The sequence below is a fragment of the Carcharodon carcharias genome, chromosome 4 (genome assembly GCF_017639515.1).
Source record: "Carcharodon carcharias isolate sCarCar2 chromosome 4, sCarCar2.pri, whole genome shotgun sequence".
NCBI lineage: Eukaryota > Metazoa > Chordata > Chondrichthyes > Lamniformes > Lamnidae > Carcharodon > Carcharodon carcharias.
In genome coordinates this window covers 190,307,507-190,323,764 of record NC_054470.1, presented here as the reverse complement: position 1 = coordinate 190,323,764, position 16,258 = coordinate 190,307,507, and the positions used below count along the sequence as shown (strand labels likewise).

The window sequence follows — 16,258 nt, the reverse complement described above, 5'->3', positions numbered from 1 at the left end:
GGCTTTCTGTTTTTCTACCAAAGTGGGGAACTTCGTACTTATTCACATTATATTCCATCTGCCATGTTCTTGTCCATTCACTTAGCCTGTTTCAGTCCCCTTGAAGCCTCCTTGCATCCTCCTCACAATAAGGCTGTGGCCCCAGCACTGATCCTTGCGGTACTTTATGAGTAACAGCCTGTCATGCTGAGAATGACCTGTTTATTCCTACTGTTTTCTGCCTATTAACCAATTCTCCATCTATACCAGTATATTACCCCGAATGATTTTTTTTCTTTTCCTTCACAACACAAATGGTATATTTTATTGAATCTCAGATGGTTACAGAACAGGAGGCAGTCATTTGGACTGTTGGGTTTGTGCTGCCACTTCCTTGCCTTCTTGTCGTCGCCCTGCACATTCGTCCTTTTCAGATAATACAGTTCCCGCTTGAATGCCTTGATTTGAATCCGTCTCCACCACACTTTACTGTATGCTTTAGTTACCACTGTCTCAACCTTTCCTGCCACCTTCAATTACTTATGTGCATATACACCCAGGTCCCCCTCATGCTGCACTCCCTTTAGAAATGTACCCTTTATTTTATATTCTCTCCAGTTCTTCCGACCAAAACAAATTACTTCACACTTCTCTGCATTAAATTTCATCTGCCACTTGTCCACCCATTCCACCAGCCAGTCTATCCATTTAAAATTTTGTACTAACCTCTTCACTGTTCAGATTACTTCCAAGTTTTGTATCATCAGTTTTTGAAATTATGTCCTGTACATCAAGGCCTTGGTGATTACTATATATCAGGAATATCAGGGGTTCGAAAACGGACCCCTCGGAAACTCCACGTCAAACCTTCCTGTAGTCTGAAAAACATCCATTAACCACTACTAGTGTCTTGTCACTCAGACAATTTTGTATCCATGTTGCTGCTGTCTCTTTTATTCCATAAGCTCTAACTTTGCTCACAAGTCTGTTGTGGGGCACTTTATCAGATGTCTTTTGGAAGCCCCTTTACCTCCTCACTGTCCAAGGCCCCAACCATTCCTTTAGGTGAAGCAGCGGTTTACTTGTACTTTTTTCAATTTAGTCTACTGTATTCACTGCTCACATGCTGTGCCTTCTACATTGGGGAGACCAAGCACAGACTGGGCTATTGCTTTGCGGAACATCTTCGCTCAGTCCACAGACACAACTTTCCATGAATGCTGAAATGATGTCTCCCCTTGTGGGAGAGACTAGAATTAAGAGAGACAGTTTAAAAAATAAGGGCACCCCCCCCATTTAAGATAGAAATGAGAATTTTTTTTTTCTGAGTGTTGAGAGCCATTGGAACTCTCCTCCCCAGAAAACAGTGGAGGCAGGGTCATTTTTAAGGCAGAGGTAGATAGGTTCTTCGCTAATAAGGGAGCCAAAGGATATCGGGGGTAGGTGGGAATTTGGAGTTGAGGTCACAATCAGATCAGCCATGACCTTATGAACGGTGGAGCAGGTTCGAGGGGCTGATTGGCCTACTCCTGCCCCTGTTTGTATATTTTGTTCACTTGTTCTCCACCTGCTCCCCTCCCTTTTTCAACAGCATAAAACCCATCACATTGCTGCATCTCTTTAGCTCTGAAGAAGAGCCACATTGGACTTGAAACGTTAACTCTGTTTCCCTTGCCACAGATGCTGCCAGAGTGGCTGAGTTTTTCCAGCACTTTATTTTTACCCCTTCGAAGTTGGCTTTCGTCCAGTTCATTATTCTTACTTTGTACTTTTTGTCCTTTTCCAAAACCCACCTAAACCTTATGTTACAATGATCAATGTCCCCTAAGTATTCTGCTGACACTTGATCCACTTGGCCCACCTCATTCCCAAGAACCTATTCTAGCAGTGCCTCCATTCTCGTTGGACTTGAAACATACTGCTGTAGAAAATTTTCCCGAGCACATTGTAAGAACTCTTGCCTTCTCTGCCCTTACACTACTAGTATCCCAGTCTATATTTGAATAATTAAAGGTGTCCTATTATCACTACTCCATAATTCTTGCACCTCTCAGTAATTTCCTTGCACTTTATTCCTCTGCATCTTTCCCATTAATTGGTGACCTATAGACTAAACTGAACAATGTAATTGCACCTTTTCTTGTTCCTTAGTTCTAACCAAATAGGTTCCGTCCTTAACCCCTTTGGGACATCCTCTCTTCAGTGCAGCGTTCTCCTTGTTCAATACTGCCATCGCTCCCCTTTTCTTCTTTTCCTGTCTTTCCTGAATAGCTTGTAACCAGGAATATATAATACGCAGTCCTGCCCTTTTTTGAGCCAGATCTCTGTTATAGCTACAACATCAGATTTAGACTCTTTCTGTCGGCCTATTCAATTGCACATTGATAGAAATGAAAGGAAGTCCTTTAGTTGTTCCTTATATGTGAAACTGGATTGACTGGTGTATTGTCATTGTTACAATGCTCGTAACCAGAAACTGAAAGTAACATGGTGAAACTTCAGAAAGCTTCAATGGAAGTGGGCAAAACAGTTCAACTAGCTCTGTTCAGAAACCTCAAATAACCTTTTGTCTAGGAGTGGAGTACAGTTTTGGAAATGATTTGTTTTGGTATTTCCGCAAAGGACAAAGCATTGAATTGGCATAAGAAAATTCATGAACGCTCCAAAGAAAAGACAAGTGCTTGGAGCCTGAAATTAGCTGTTTGATTTGCATTGTCAATTGCTGAGAGTAGGCGGTAATCCATCCCAACCAGAGACTTAATTATTTTTCAAATAGTAGAATACTGTAACAGATTTAAAAAAAAACGTGCATAGGTCACAGAAGAGCTTGCCACATGTGTGCTGTCTCTCTAAGATGACTTAACATAAGGACTTAACCGTGTGTCACTGCTGGTGCACCTTAAGAAAAATTGGGAATTGATGTGATGGTGATTCCGCACAAAAGACACAAGCCTTGTCATAATTATACGAAGGCTGCTGACACTAGGTTAGTAGGGAATTGGATAAGCTGCTTCCAAAAACACACCACCTCCTCTCTCTCTCTCTCTCTCTCTCTCTCTCTCTCTCCAATAAAAGCTGTTATTTAACTCTGAAGAAGGGTCATACAGACTCGAAATGTAAACTCTGTTTCGCTCTCCACAGATCTATCAGACCTGCAGAGCTTTTCCACCATTTTCTGTTTTTATTAAAGCTGTGTCATTATTTGCTTAGCTTTAATAAGCCCAGGGCATCCTGATTACTGAACCTGCAGTAAAAGGTTCCCAAATGGAAATTTTAATTGAGATTATCCAGTTCATCCCCATGCCCCTTCTGGCATGCGTTTCACAATCAAACTGCTCCTACTTGTCATTTGCATTGCAAATAGCCCTTAATGCTTAATACATTGTGTCTGTAGTGTAAGTTTAAAATGCATGTATGCTTCAGTGGACGATTCTTAATTACTTAAAATAGAGGGCACTGTGCCAAGTACCAGCATTGTCACTTGGCTTGCTTAGCATAATGATATGAGAAGAATTAAAATGTGGTGTTGTGGCAGTATATTCTGTGATATGCGTAATATCGCACATCTTGCTATTGGCACAAGCACCAAGCGATCTGGAACCAGTAGTTGACAGCAGTGTTAATGCACCTGGAGGTACTTCTTTCAGGGACAGGCTAAGGTTTGAAGGGATAAAATCTGTAGTTGTATTGCTCGCTGATTGTCACTCTGAATATCTACCATGACCATTGTATTTTCTGAAATCCCAATGACAAAAGTGAATACCAGTGGACGAGGTAGTGCACTTACGTCAGTCCTTTCACCTGCACATCCTCTTGTTGAATGCAGCTTGGAGCACTGAGCTCAAAGCCTCCAATTTGAAAACCATGAGGGTGCTTCAGATATTTTTAAATAATAACAGCTTGCAATTGTATAGCCAGAAAATTAAGGCTGAATGGAATATTGACCAGAACACCTGCAAGAATGTCCTGGTGTTTGGTTGAAAAGTGCACTGCCATCTTTTACATCAGATAGACAGGACCTAAGTTTCAGTTGTTTCCACTGCGTTTCTGTTGGAGTGGTGGTGCTGGAGGAATGGGGGAGGCACGGCATGGAGGATGTTCTTGGCCAATGTCCAAGCTTAAGGCAGATGGACTGATATTGGGTTACTGTTAATCAGTAAGGATGATGCCGGTGACAAACTATAAGAATGAGGAGAGACTTTTTTTCTTCTAGAGGACTATTTCTACTGAGCAAAGAGGCTATAAGGAGATTTATTACTGGTTTTTCACAGTTCTGAAGGAATTTGGCAGTGAATCGGGCAAGGCTATTTCTTCTGGTTATGGATTTGGTGACTAGGCACAATCAATTAAAAATGGTCATAGTGAGAGAGGTTAGCAGAGATTACTTTCCACAGGAAATGGATGAGGCAGATCATCCAGAATTTGATGTCTTCATTGAGATTATTTGTCCAACTGAGCAGTATGCGTTAAGTCACCCACAGTACATGGCTGGAAAATATGAATGGGATTTGAACTCATGAATTTTGGATTGCTTTCCCGATATCATGGCCACTGCACTACTGTGCAAGAATTTGATTTCCAAAAGATGATGGAGTTGTCATGTGGCCAGCTGTGTACAGTCTACTGGGATTATATATACCAACAATCTCCTCTGCCAGTACTGGGTCTTGAACCATTAAAACCCAAGATTGGAGATGCCTAATCATCTAGAATTTGGATCCATGTTTGAAGCAGAGGAAGATGCAGGACTATGAGGAGGAGAGTGGAGCAGTGGAGTTAGTTTGAGAATCTTCAAAGAATTAGTTCTGATAAAATCAGCCGACAGCAAGTTTACTCATTGGCATGTAGACCGCTAGTGATTAACATGGTTAACTTTCTGGAAATAAAACAGAAAATGCTGGAAATACTCAGCACGTTAAGGTAGCATCTGTGGAGAGAGAAACAGTGTTAACATTTCAGGTCTGTGACCTTTCACCAGATGAGCGCCAACTCAGACACAGTTAACGCCCATCTGATGAGAGGTCACAGACCTGAAACGTTAACTCTGTTTCTCTCTCCAAAAATGCTACTATAACCTCCTGAGTGGTTACAGCATTTTCTGTTTTTATTTGAGTTTGCTGGCATCCATGTATTCTCCTTTTCGATTTCTGGTTAGCTTTCTAATGTTTTATTATATTCATGTGTATCAAAATTTTGTTTTTTTTTTAGGTTTCCATAAATGGCACACAGCTGTCAGATGGGTCTGTGGGATCAGAGTTCACAGAGGTCCCTCAGGTAGGACCAGCTGTGTATTTCATCTTTTGCTTTTATAAATTATGCAACAGTTAATGGATAAGATGGGATTCTGAGGATTCTTGTTATTTTGAATTCTGAGGATAAGGGTAGCAGGACCACATTTATTGTCCACCCTTCATGGTTCTGAGACGTAGCTTTTAAAACATTGAAATTATTTGTACAACTGAGCAGTATGCGTTAAGTCACCCACAGTACATGGCTGGAAAACATGAATGGGATTTGAACTCATGAATTTTGGATTGCTTTCCCAATATCATGGCCACTGCACTACTGTGCAAGAATTTGATTTCCAAAAGATGACGGAGTTGTCATGTGGCCAGCGGTGTACAGTCTGCTGGGACTAATATAGCCATACAACCAACAATCTCCTCTGCCAGTACCGGGTCTTGAACCATTAAAACCCAAGATTGGAGATGCCTATTCATGACTGATTTACCATGTATCGTCCTTTACCCACTATCTTTAATGTAATTGTCACACAACAGACCTTGGCCCTTCTCTGAACTTCCTTAATTTAAAAATGAAATCTTCACAATCTTCATGCACAGGAAAAGCCGTCACTCCCAAACAGACTATAACCTTTGCAGCTTCAGCCAAAAGCTGTCACTTGAGATTTGATGAACGTTCATGGGAACATAAAGGAATTTTCAGACAAAGAAAGCCACGGTCCATCAAGTTTGTCTTCTACCAAAACAAAAACAGAATTACCTGGAAAAACTCAGCAGGTCTGGCAGCATCGGCGGAGAAGAAAAGAGTTGACGTTTCGAGTCCTCATGACCCTTCGACAGAACTTGAGTTCGAGTCCAGGAAAGAGCTGAAATATAAGCTGGTTTAAGGTGTGTGTGTGGGGGGCGGAGAGAAAGAGAGACAGAGAGGTGGAGGGGGTTGGTGTGGTTGTAGCGACAAACAAGCAGTGATAGAAGCAGATCATCAAAAGATGTCAACAACAATAGTACAATAGAACACATAGGTGTTAAAGTTAAAGTTGGTGATATTATCTAAACGAATGTGCTAATTAAGAATGGATGGTAGGGCACTCAAGGTATAGCTCTAGTGGGTTTTTTTTTATTTTATATAATGGAAATAGGTGGGAAAAGGAAAATCTTTATAATTTATTGGGAAAAAAAAAGGGGGGAAACAGAAAGGGGGTGGGGATGGGGGAGGGGACTCACGACCTAAAGTTGTTGAATTCAATATTCAGTCCGGAAGGCTGTAAAGTCCCTAGTCGGAAGATGAGGTGTTGTTCCTCCAGTTTGCGTTGGGCTTCACTGGAACAATGCAGCAAGCCAAGGACAGACATGTGGGCAAGAGAGCAGGGTGGAGTGTTAAAATGGCAAGCGACAGGGAGGTTTGGGTCATTCTTGCGGACAGACCGCAGGTGTTCTGCAAAGCGGTCGCCCAGTTTACGTTTGGTCTCTCCAATGTAGAGGAGACCACATTGGGAGCAACGAATGCAGTAGACTAAGTTGGGGGAAATGCAAGTGAAATGCTGCTTCACTTGAAAGGAGTGTTTGGGTCCTTGGACGGTGAGGAGAGAGGAAGTGAAGGGGCAGGTGTTGCATCTTTTGCGTGGGCAAGGGGTTGTGCCATAGGAGGGGGTTGAGGAGTAGGGGGTGATGGAGGAGTGGACCAGGGTGTCCCGGAAGGAGCGATCCCTACGGAATGCCGATAAGGCGGGTGAAGGGAAGATGTGTTTGGTAGTGGCATCATGCTGGAGTTGGCGGAAATGGCGGAGGATGATCCTTTGAATGCGGAGGCTGGTGGGGTGATAAGTGAGGACAAGGGGGACCCTATCATGTTTCTGGGAGGGAGGAGAAGGCGTGAGGGCGGATGCGCGGGAGATGGGCCGGACACGGTTGAGGGCCCTGTCAACGACCGTGGGTGGAAAACCTCGGTTAAGGAAGAAGGAGGACATGTCAGAGGAACTGTTTTTGAATGTAGCATCATCGGAACAGATGCGACGGAGGCGAAGGAACTGAGAGAATGGGATGGAGTCCTTACAGGAAGTGGGGTGTGAGGAGCTGTAGTCGAGATAGCTGTGGGTGTCGGTGGGTTTGTAATGGATATTGGTGGACAGTCTATCACCAGAGATTGAGACAGAGAGGTCAAGGAAGGGAAGGGAAGTGTCAGAGATGGACCACGTGAAAATGATGGAGGGGTGGAGATTGGAAGCAAAATTAATAAATTTTTCCAAGTCCTGACGAGAGCATGAAGCAGCACCAAAGTAATCATCGATGTACCGGAGAAAGAGTTGTGGAAGGGGGCCGGAGTAGGACTGCAACAAGGAATGTTCCACATACCCCATAAAGAGACAGGCATAGCTGGGGCCCATGCGGGTACCCATAGCCACACCTTTTATTTGGAGAAAGTGAGAGGAGTTGAAGGAGAAATTGTTCAGCGTGAGAACAAGTTCAGCCAGACGGAGGAGAGTAGTGGTGGATGGGGATTGTTCGGGCCTCTGTTCGAGGAAGAAGCTAAGGGCCCTCAGACCATCCTGGTGGGGGATGGAGGTGTAGAGGGATTGGACGTCCATGGTGAAGAGGAAGCGGTAGGGGCCAGGGAACTGGAAATTGTTGATGTGACGTAAGGTGTCAGAGGAATCACGGATGTAGGTGGGAAGGGACTGGACAAGGGGAGAGAGAAGGGAGTCAAGATAACGAGAAATGAGTTCTGTGGGGCAGGAGCAAGCTGAGACGATCGGTCTACCGGGGCAGTTCTGTTTGTGGATTTTGGGTAGGAGATAGAAGCGGGCCGTCCGAGGTTGGGCAACTATCAGGTTGGAAGCTGTGGGAGGGAGATCCCCAGAGGAGATGAGGTCAGTGACAGTCCTGGAAACAGTGGCTTGATGTTCAGTGGTGGGGTCATGGTCCAGGGAGAGGTAGGAGGAAGTGTCTGCGAGTTGACGCTCAGCCTCCGCGTGGTAGAGGTCAGTGCGCCAGACAACAACAGCACCACCCTTGTCAGCGGGTTTGATGACAATGTCAGGGTTGGACCTGAGAGAATGGAGTGCAGTAAGTTCAGAGAGAGACAGGTTAGAATGGGTGAGAGGAGCAGAGAAATTGAGACGACTAATGTCGCGCCGACAGTTCTCAATGAAAAGATCGAGAGAAGGTAAGAATCCAGAGGGAGGGGTCCAGGTGGAGGGAGAATATTGAAGATGGGTAAAAGGATCCGTTGAACTGGGAGAGGACTCCTGCCCAAAGAAGTGAGCCCGGAGACGAAGACGGCGGAAGAAGAGTTCAGTATCATGCCGAGCCCGAAATTCATTGAGGTGAGGGCGTAAGGGTATGAAACTAAGTCCTTTGCTGAGCACTGAACGTTCAGCATCGGAGAGGGGAAGGTCAGGGGGTATAGTGAATACACGGCTGGGGCTGGGATTGGAAGATGGGGTGGGGACGGAGGGACAGGCAGGGGTGGAGGGTCCTAGATGGGTGTTGGTGTCGATGAGTTGTTGGAGCTTGCGTTCCTTAGCACTTGAGAGAAAGAGAAAAAGTTTCTTGTTGAGGCGTCGGATGAGCCGAAGGATAAAATGAAACTGGGGGCACGCGCAGCTTTGAAAAAGGGTACGGCGGTGCTGCTGGAGGGAGAGGTCGAGTGTGTTCATATGGCGGCGCATGGCACTGAGAGTGGATTTCAGAATGTGACGGGAACAGCAGTCCGAGAAACGTTTTATGTCCCGGAGATACCTGTAATCCTGGGTGGGTTCGAAACATGAGGGGTGGAATTTCAGTTGAAATCCATGTGGGGTAAGTCGGAGACGGAGACAGTCACTGAGAAAGGAGATATGGCTGTGAAAGCGGGTTTTAGTAAACACCTTGTCAAACACTAGGAGAGAAATGGAAAGCAATGAAGGTGAACAAGGCAACAGAGAAATCCGGAAATCTTGTCGCAGAGAGGAACAGAACTTCTTCAAGGAGGTAGGCATTTCTTGAAGAGCAGTGGCAGTCAATTAAACACAGAGAAAAAAACAAAAAAACTGCGGATGCTGGAAATCCAAAACAAAAACAGAATTACCTGGAAAAACTCAGCAGGTCTGGCATCCTTTTCCCACCTATTTCCATTATATAAAATAAAAAAAAAAACCCACTAGAGCTATACCTTGAGTGCCCTACCATCCATTCTTAATTAGCACATTCGTTTAGATAATATCACCAACTTTAACTTTAACACCTATGTGTTCTATTGTACTATTGTTGTTGACATCTTTTGATGATCTGCTTCTATCACTGCTTGTTTGTCGCTACAACCACACCAACCCCCTCCACCTCTCTGTCTCTCTATCTCTCCGCCCCCCACACACACACCTTAAACCAGCTTATATTTCAGCTCTTTCCTGGACTCGAACTCAAGTTCTGTCGAAGGGTCATGAGGACTCGAAACGTCAACTCTTTTCTTCTCCGCCGATGCTGCCAGACCTGCTGAGTTTTTCCAGGTAATTCTGTTTTTGTTTTGGATTTCCAGCATCCGCAGTTTTTTTGTTTTTTTCTTTGTCTTCTACCATCCTGGTAGTCAGGTGAAACAATGATAATAGGGTTGTTGATTAATCATAGCAATCAATCAGCCTACAATGCACCTATACATGAGGAAAGAAAGCCTCAGTGGCTGAGAGCTTTGGGAGCAATATGTCAAAAGTCACCCTGTTGTCCCAAGCATTCTGCACGAGCCACATGTCATGCCTCAGATACAGTTTCCCAAATGTTAATTTGTGAAAGAAATTGAGTGACTTCTTAGTGATTTCTTCTCCATCTCCCTGGAGGATATTTTCATAGATAACAAAATTATCTTGTAAACAATCCAAAAAACAGGATCCAAAAAGTTTCCAGGCTCTTGTATTCCATGTCCAGCTTTGGCTCACTTTTCTTGTTTCTGTCAGATTCTGCATATTAATAACATTACTTCACCAGTCCATAAGTGTTGCCAAAGCCCAGAACTATACGCTACATTATAGACGACTTATCGCAAATGTAGTTTGCCAAATAGATGGTTGGATGAAGTAGACAAAAAAAAGTTGCTCCAAAATCAGTGCTTTAATTGTACTGAGTGGTTAATGGGTTATATTGTTCTGTCTGGGCATGTCTTCACTAAACTCACTCAGGGGGTGTAAACACTGTGACAGCAACCTGGCAGTACCTGGAATCAGCTTGTTTTCCATGTGCATGATCAGATGGTACACATTGCTTCGTCCAGATTTCAAGCTCTTTACCTTAGTCACCAGCTGTTAATGTGTAGTTTGCTTACTTACAGATCATGGCCAATTTATTGCTCTGATTGACTTGTATATATGGGGGATGGGGTGGGGGGGGGGCGATGTTGCGGGAGAAACAAGACTCCATCTGGAAGGATTTTGTAGGGTTTTATAAAGTTGCTGAAGAGCTGTCCTTGGCTGCTCATCCACATTATAATAGACATCAATTAAACAGGGCAAATCAGGTCAGCATGGATCATTGGCATCATACTATTTCAGATAAAAATCATTGGAATTGACATCAGTTGTACAAACAGTGCTCTTGATTAGCCACAAGATTTGCTGATAATTTAAGTTCAAGAGGGAGGCAGTGCCATTCTTTTGTTCATGGTAATTTGAGTTACGTCAATCATTTATGTTATCCCTTTCACCGTAATATTTTGGAAGTCTGTAAATTACAATTGATGTGACAAGTATCATATCTTGCAGTTGGGAAGTTGAGCTGCATTTTGTGCTCAGTTATGCTACAAGGAAATAATTTTATGCTAATTGTAGCTCTAAATGGATTGTGCAGTGAAGCCTTCAGGGTGATCCTCCTTCAAGCCCTATGGCTGGGACGTGCAAGCAGTTGTTGTAACCTGGTATTATTTTGTACCCTATAAGTTAAGACCCTCATTCAAGTTACCAATAGCTATTTTGTGATCCTATAACTTGCCATGAGGACTTATTTTACATTTCACGGTCAGTCACATTTTGTTTTTATTCTTGGGGATTTTGGTATCTACACCTGTTTCAGGATCATGTTTTGTTTGTTTTCCTGCCTGCTCTCGCCAAGAAGAACAGAGAAGATTGTTTGCCTCCTTCCTAAATAACTTGAGTATCATCAGATTGGGTCCAAATTTGTACACACTTTCAACCTTGCTTCAAGCTTCCTTTAAGATTGCTCATGAGTTTACTGTATTTCCGGCTTGCCATGGTCCATTAGAAATGTATTTCACTGTGTTCATTCCAGGTTGCAGATACTTCTCATCTGGAATAAGAATGTAGCGGCAGTAGGGGACGGCACAGTCAGCAGGCTAGATGGAGCTCTCTGCAGTCAAGAGCGACAGTCGAGCCAGCTGTTTTGCCTGCCCGGTGCGAGGGATCAGGACGTCTTCTCTGGGCTGGAGAGGAACTTGTAATAGGATAGGTTGTGGTCCACGTAGGTACCAATGACATTTGTATAACTAGGAAAGAGGTTCTGCTGAGGGAGTACAAGCAGCTAGGGGCTAAATTAAAAAGCAGAACCTCAAAGCAATAACCTCTAAATTACTACCTGACCCACGAGCAAATGGACATAGGGTAATGAAGATTAGATAGTTAAATGCGTGGCTCAGGGATTGGAATGGGAGAAATGGGTACTGGCACCAGCACTGGGAAAAGAGTGAGCTGTGCTGTCAGCATAGTCTTCACCTGAACTGGCTGGAGCAAGTGCTTCTGGTAAGTCATATAACTAGGGCAGTAGAGAAGGTTTTAAACTACATATTGGGGGCAAGGAATCAAGTTTGGGAAGATGTGATAAATTAAATAGAGAAGACAAGGCAAGAGAGCAAGTTAGGAATAAGGGAAATGATGATTAGAGTGTGGCAGGATGGGACAGGGTGTACAAACCTAGTGAGTACACCACATAAGGCTGGAGGTTATAAATAGTGAAAAGACAGGACTAAAGCCTCTGTATCTGAATGCATGTAGCATTCGTAACAAATCAGATGAATTGACACCGCAAATAGAAATAAATACTTGTGACCTGATGGCTATTACAGAGACATGGTTGCAAGATGACATAGACTAGGACCTGAATACTTAAGGGCACATAACATTTAGGAAAGACAGGAAGCTAGAAATGGTGGAGGGGAAGCTCTGCTAATTAAGGATGACATTGGTACAATAGAGAGAGAGCTGACTTTAGTTCTGGACATCAAGATGTAGAATCAGTTTGGATAGAGATGAGAAATAATCAAGGTAAGAGTCACTTGTGGGAGTGGTTTATAGGCCCCCTAAAAGGAACCACACGGCAGGACTGGGTATACAGGAAGAAATAATACATATAGATTGAACAAATCAGATTGGCAAAGGTAGCCTGGATGATAAGTTCATAATGTTTTTGGGACACTTTCTTAGAGCAGCACATTCGAGAGCCAACCAGAGAGCAGGCGATACTAGATCTGGTAATGTGCAATGAAATGGGATTGATTAATGACCTCATAGTGAAGGCATCTCTAGATAGCAGTGATCATATGAATTTCATGTTTAGTTTGAGGGAAGGAGGCACAGATGTAAAACGAGTGTTTTGAACTTAAATAACAGCAATTATGAGGACATGGACACAACTGGCTGAAGTGAGCTGGGAAATTAGGTTAAACGATAGGTCAGTAGAGATGCAGTGGCAGACGTTTAAGGAGATAATTCAGAGTACTCAGAAAAAACACATTCCAGTGAGAAAGAAAGACTGTAAGGGAAGGACACCATCTGTGGCTAACTAAGGAAGTTAAAGATAGTATCAAATTGAAAGAGAAAGTGTATAGTACCACAAGGATGAGTTGCAGATCAGAAAATTGGACAGAATATAGAAAACAGCAAAAAAAAACTAAAAAATTATTCATAAGGAAGGAGAAATTAGAGTACAAGAGAAAGCTAGCTAGAAATATAAAAACAGTAAGAGTTTATATAGGTATTTAAAAAAGAAAAGAGTAACTAAAGCTAGTGTTGGTCCTCTAGAGAATGAGAATGGACAATTAATAATGGAAAATAAGGAAATGGCAGATGAACAGAACAGATATTTTGTTTGTCTGTCTTCACTGTAGAGGATTCAAATAACATCCCAGAAATAAATGTGAATCAGGAGGTGAAAGGGAGGGACAACTCCAATCACCAGGGAAAGGGTACTGTGAAAATTATTAGAACTAAAAGCTGACAAGCCCCCACCCCTTGACTGACTTTACCCTAAGGTCTTAAAAGAAGTGGCTGCTGAAGTAATGAGTACACTGGTTTTAATTTTCCAAAATTTCCTCTATTCTGGAAAGGTCCCAAGAGATTGGAAAATAGTAAAGGTGACTCCTCTGTTCAAGAAAGGAGGGAGACAGAAAGCAAGAAACTACAGGCCAGTTAGCTTAAATCTGTCATAGGAGAAAAGCTGGAATCTATTAAGGAGGTTATGGCGGGGGACTTAGACAATCTCAGTGCAATCAGGCAGAGTTAACATGGTTTTGTGAAAGGGAAATCATGTTTGATTAATTTATTGGAGTTCTTTGAGGAAGTAACAAGAAACATGGATAAAGGGGGACCTGTGGATGTCCTGTGCCTAGATATCTAGAAGGCATTTGACAAGGTGCCATATCAAAGGTTACTAAGCAAAATAAGAAATCCTGGTGTATGGAGTAACATATTGCATGGATAGAGGAATGGTTAAATAACAGGAGGCAGAGAGTAGGCATAAATGGGTCATTTTTGGGCTGGCAAGTTGTGACAAATGGAGTGCCATAGGGATCAGTGCTAGGGCCTCAATTATTTACAGTTTATATCAATGACATGGATGACAGGATCAGATTGCTAAATTTGCTGATTACACAAAGATAGGTGGGAAAGTAAGTTAAGAGGTCATAAGGAGCCTGCAAAGGGATGTAGATAGGTTCAGTGAGTGGGCTAAAGTTTGGCAGATGGAGTTTAATTTTGGAAAATGTGAACTTGTCCACTTTGTTAGGAAGAATAGAAAAGTAATATATTATTTAATTGGAGAGAGATTGCAGAGCTGAGTTACAGAGGGACCTGTGTGTCCTGGTACATTAATCACAAAAAGTTAGTATGCAGCTGCATCAAGTGATTAGGAAGGCAAATGGATGTTGTTTTTTGCCAGGGGAATGGAAGATACAAGTAGGGAAGTTTTGCTATAGTTATAAAGGGTGTTGGTGAGACCACATCTGGAGTATTATGAAGAAGCTCTGACGAAGGATCATACGGACTTGAAACATTAACTCTGTTTCTCTCTGCACAGATGCTGCTAGACCTGCTGAGTTTTTCTAGCGTTTTCTGTCTTTGTTTCAGACTTCCAGCATCCGCAGTATTTTGCTTTTATCTGGACTACTATATACAGTTTTGGTCTCCTAATTTAAGAAAGGACAGAATTACATCAGAAGCAGCTCAGAGGAGATTGACTTGACTGATACCTGGGATTGGGGGTTGGGGGGGTGGGTGTTAAAGGTTGGACAGGCTGGGCCTGTATCCACTGAGTTTAGAAGAATGAGAGGCGATCTTATTGAAATACAAGATCCTGAGGGGATTGACAGGGTGGATGCTGAAAGGATGTTTTCCGTTGCGGGAGAGACGAGAACTAGGGGACACAGTTTAAAAATAAGGGGTCTCCCCTTTAAGATGGGGATGAGGAGAATTATTTTCTGAGGCTCGTGAAACTTTGGAACTCTCTTCCCCAGACAGTAGTGGAGGCAGGGTCATGGAGTATTTTTAAGGCAGAGGTAGATAGATTCTTGACTAACAAAGGAATCAAGGGATACTGAAGAGTAGGCGGGAATGTGGAGTTGAGGCCACAGTCAGGTCAGCCATGATCTTATTGAATGGTAGAGCAGGCGTGAGGTGCCAAATGGCCTACTCCTGCTTCTAATTCACGTGTTTGTATGTATGTTCGTATGCTTCTGCTACCTTGACTAGACAATCTTATTTAGTAGTGCTTCAGTTTGCCATTCTCACTTTCTCAATACAATCATCCAATTCTGGAATAAGATATGAATCCACTTTAATCACTGTTTGCTTTTCGGTGATCCACACATAGTCTTTGTGTTCCATCTGGCTTCGGCACCATCACAGTAGGTGAACTCCAATTACCGGAACTAGGCACTATGAAGTCATTCTGAAGCATGAATTTGATTTCTTTCTGTACTTCAGATAATTTTACTGGATTTAATCTATAAGGATGTTGCCTTTTTGAAACTGAATCACCCACACATGCATCATGTGTAGCTAAATTTGTCTTCCCCAGCTTATTCCCACAAATTGCCTTGTGTGGTTACAATAGCTTTTCCAAATCACTTTGACACTTGTCTGGAAGGTAACTCAATATTACATTTAAATTTTTAAGTACCCCCTCATAGTCCAGTTTGATTAGAGGAAAGTCAATTTTAGAATCCTTCATTTCTACCACAAATATCTCCTTTTGGTTATCTTCCCTGTCAAAGTACTTTTTAAGCATATTTACATGACACACCCTCTGCTTCTATCTGGAGTATTTATTAAATAATTTACTTCACTCAGTTTCTTTTTAATCCTGTAAGGCCCACTAAACCTTTCCTTTAATGGTTCACCTAACACTGGTAACAAAACTAACACCTTTTCCCCAGCAACAAAAGCATGAGCTTTGGCTGTCTTATCTGTCTTTGCCTTCATCACTTGTTCCTTAGCTAAGCCACATGCTCTGTTCAATCTTGCTCTGAAGTTTATCACATAATCCAGGAGAGTAGTTTCTGAATTCTGACCCACTAACTTCTTCTGAATCAACTTAAGTAGTCCCCTTACTTCATGACCATAGACTAATTCAAAAGGACTAAATCCTGTTGATTCATTCGGAACATCCCTAATAGCAAATAACGAGAATTGAATCCCCCGATCCCAGTCCTGTGGATAGTCTTGACTATAAGCCCTCATCATGGTTTTTAAAGTTTGATGCAAAAACAGGAGGGATCTGTACCGTTGGGACGGTCTCCACCTGAACCAATCTGGGACCAGTGTTCTAGCGAAAAGGGTAAATAGGGT

The 16,258-nt window shown here is 42.8% G+C and overlaps 1 protein-coding gene across 1 annotated transcript in view; it reads left to right on the top strand.

Annotated features, from left to right (window-relative positions):
- fam193a (family with sequence similarity 193 member A) overlaps positions 1 to 16,258 on the top strand; it is a 241,280-nt gene that overhangs the window by 105,496 nt on the left and 119,526 nt on the right. The window contains exon 2 of the mRNA XM_041186547.1: positions 5,188 to 5,253. Coding sequence (XP_041042481.1) covers positions 5,188 to 5,253 — 66 coding nt within the window. The remainder of the gene's footprint in view (positions 1 to 5,187; positions 5,254 to 16,258) is intronic.